This window comes from Penaeus monodon, chromosome 32 (genome assembly GCF_015228065.2).
Source record: "Penaeus monodon isolate SGIC_2016 chromosome 32, NSTDA_Pmon_1, whole genome shotgun sequence".
Lineage (NCBI taxonomy): Eukaryota > Metazoa > Arthropoda > Malacostraca > Decapoda > Penaeidae > Penaeus > Penaeus monodon.
In genome coordinates, this window is record NC_051417.1 from 24,289,656 (window position 1) to 24,292,092 (window position 2,437).

At 46.9% G+C, this 2,437-nt stretch overlaps 1 protein-coding gene across 1 annotated transcript in view; it reads right to left on the reverse strand.

Annotated features, from left to right (window-relative positions):
- The window catches only part of LOC119593736 (probable cation-transporting ATPase 13A3), a gene marked incomplete in the record, with an annotated part of 69,470 nt that extends 67,980 nt beyond the window's left edge, over positions 1-1,490 (reverse strand). The window contains 1 exon segment of the mRNA XM_037942749.1: positions 74-1,490. Coding sequence (XP_037798677.1) covers positions 74-242 — 169 coding nt within the window.
- Positions 1,491-2,437: the final 947 nt, after the last annotated feature.

Genomic DNA, 2,437 nt, shown 5'->3' on the forward strand with positions numbered 1-2,437 from the left:
TTCATGACCTGAAAAAATCAAATTAATTTGATGAACGAACAGTTTTTATAAACCGTTTTACATGGATGTATACCTGGTGTAGGCAGAAGACGCGCCCTCTGTTCCTCAACAACAGGTGTGGGCGTTGTGGTTGGGCGGTATACGCCCGTGGCACATTGGTCCTTGTGAAGGGCCTGCTGCCGCCCGCCCATCAGGAAGGATAAAGTGAGGGCGGACCTCCGGGGACTTGCTACGCCCGCCATGGTGCCTGTTTTGGTGCTTCTCGCTCACTGCACCTGCCTTCGTCCTCACCCTAATGAAACTACGCGCGAGGACTCTTCAGTTCGAAACGTTACTTATTAAACGTCGGTATAAATGTTTGTGTCGACATCCGTGTTTACTCTTTTAACTTCAAAAATTTGCAGTTCAGATATCCTCGAGTACTTAAAGAGACAAGAGCTTTTTCGAGTCAATAGTTCATCTAGGGTAAGCAAGTCTGTGGTGAGTGTGGGCAGCGTGTCGCTATCTCACGCCCGGGTGGAGGTGGTCCCGCTGGGGGTACCCGTGCCCTGGGGGGCTCCGTGACCCAGACCGTGACCGGGCCTGGCGGCGGGCGCCGGAGCCTGTGTGGCCGACCCGCGACACTCCACGGGTCAGCACTCCATCAGCATCGGGCAGGTGACCCGGCCATGTGCATGAAAATCTACAGCTGCTGCAGATGGGAGTACAAAGGGTTGCTCCCCAGTGAAGATGTGGCGTGCGTCCCCAGCAGTATCATGAACGCACGCCCCCTGCCGCCCCTGCACCCCCGCCGTCGTCGCTGCTGTCCACACTTGCAACTCGTCGCGCCCCCCAGGAATGGTCAGCTCGCACTGGCTGCATCTGCCTTGCGCTCAGCACAATCGTGCACTCGCTCACCCCACTCTCCACGTGCTTACCCGACACTTCCACACTCGCTGCACTCATGTTTACAAAACTGATATCGACTTGTATTCGATATACATGATCAAATAATCCACCGAATACTTATTCAACCAAAGTTTAATCATTATCTATCACTCCCAACCAACCAGTCTTGCAATTCTGTTCACTACAAATTGACAAAATTTTGAAACATTCACTACTGGACTTTTCTTTTCTCCACTCACGTTCATGAACGTTCCCTCTCGGTATACCTTCTTGACAGTATGTAGACGGCAAATGAGATATATTTAGCAATGTTCAGAAGGCACCGCGTGGTAAGGCAGTCTGGCTGCTCCCCTAAGCAGCTCGTCTGCCACCTCACTGCGCACTCAAGACACACCACACGCCGCTCTCGGTTACGCCACGTTTGTACGATTGCAATTTCTGCACGAATCACAGTGTACCGGATTTATCTCTACGCTTGCGGGTTGTGAAGAGCCTTCGCACTAACGGTGAAGGCTTATCAGTGTGAGGGAGTAGACAGCACTCTCGTATCGACCGACTCCCGAGCATTTGCAGACGACACTCGGGGAAACGTGGTGCGTCTGCGTCAGCTGATGTATTGCCAGTCTTCACCAGCCGCCCTTTGGTAGGTTTAATTTCAACTATAACCCATATAGAATTTCCAAGGCAACATATTTATTTAAAGAAAATCAACAAATGTGAACGTTCTGTTGTGTGCACACACGCCATTCATTAGACTTTATAATACAATATATTATTAATTTTGTGACCTGTGATAACCGCCCATGTAACTATAAGAAGTGCTTGCACTGACTCAGAACCAAAACAAGTATAGTCCTTTTATTAAAGTTAAGCAATTGCTATTACCTGCCGTCGGTTAAGGTGAACGTTGTTAGCCACATCAGTGAAAAACACGTTGTTATGCAGAGGAAGGTTCTTCGAAACGTCATGTTCCAATCTCATTTCCGCTATCGCCACGTGCTCAATATCACCAGATTCCGGCTTTCGTGATTACCATGGAGTCCTTGTATGTATGCGCATAGAAGGTGGTGTTTCTTCTAAATCTACAGCGAAAGGTTTCAATTGCGATATAGTTTAGTTTGAATGTTTTAAGAATCCTGATTGTGAAACCGTTGCCACTAAAATATTCCAGGAAACTGTAACAGCCATGTTCACGAAAAAAAAATGATAGCTTATAAAAATGTATGACCTGTAAGTCATACTGTATCACAATGCCTTTGAATGTACGCCAAAATAAGTTTAAGGGGTGTTATAAAAAAATCACACATACTTCAGTATTCCTTGTCCGGTGATTTTGGCCTCATTAAGGAAAGAAAGCGGAAATGCATCTCGTATTACATCACTGGGCTCATTGGTAGCCTACTTTTAAGTACGGATATATTTGTCGGGTGACAAATCTTCACATATTTACCTAACGCATAAATAATGCACTCTTCCATTGATTCTGATTTTGTAAATTGGCACATTCCCTGTTCGAAGATAATGTGTAAGTGTGCAGACAGATAAGCAG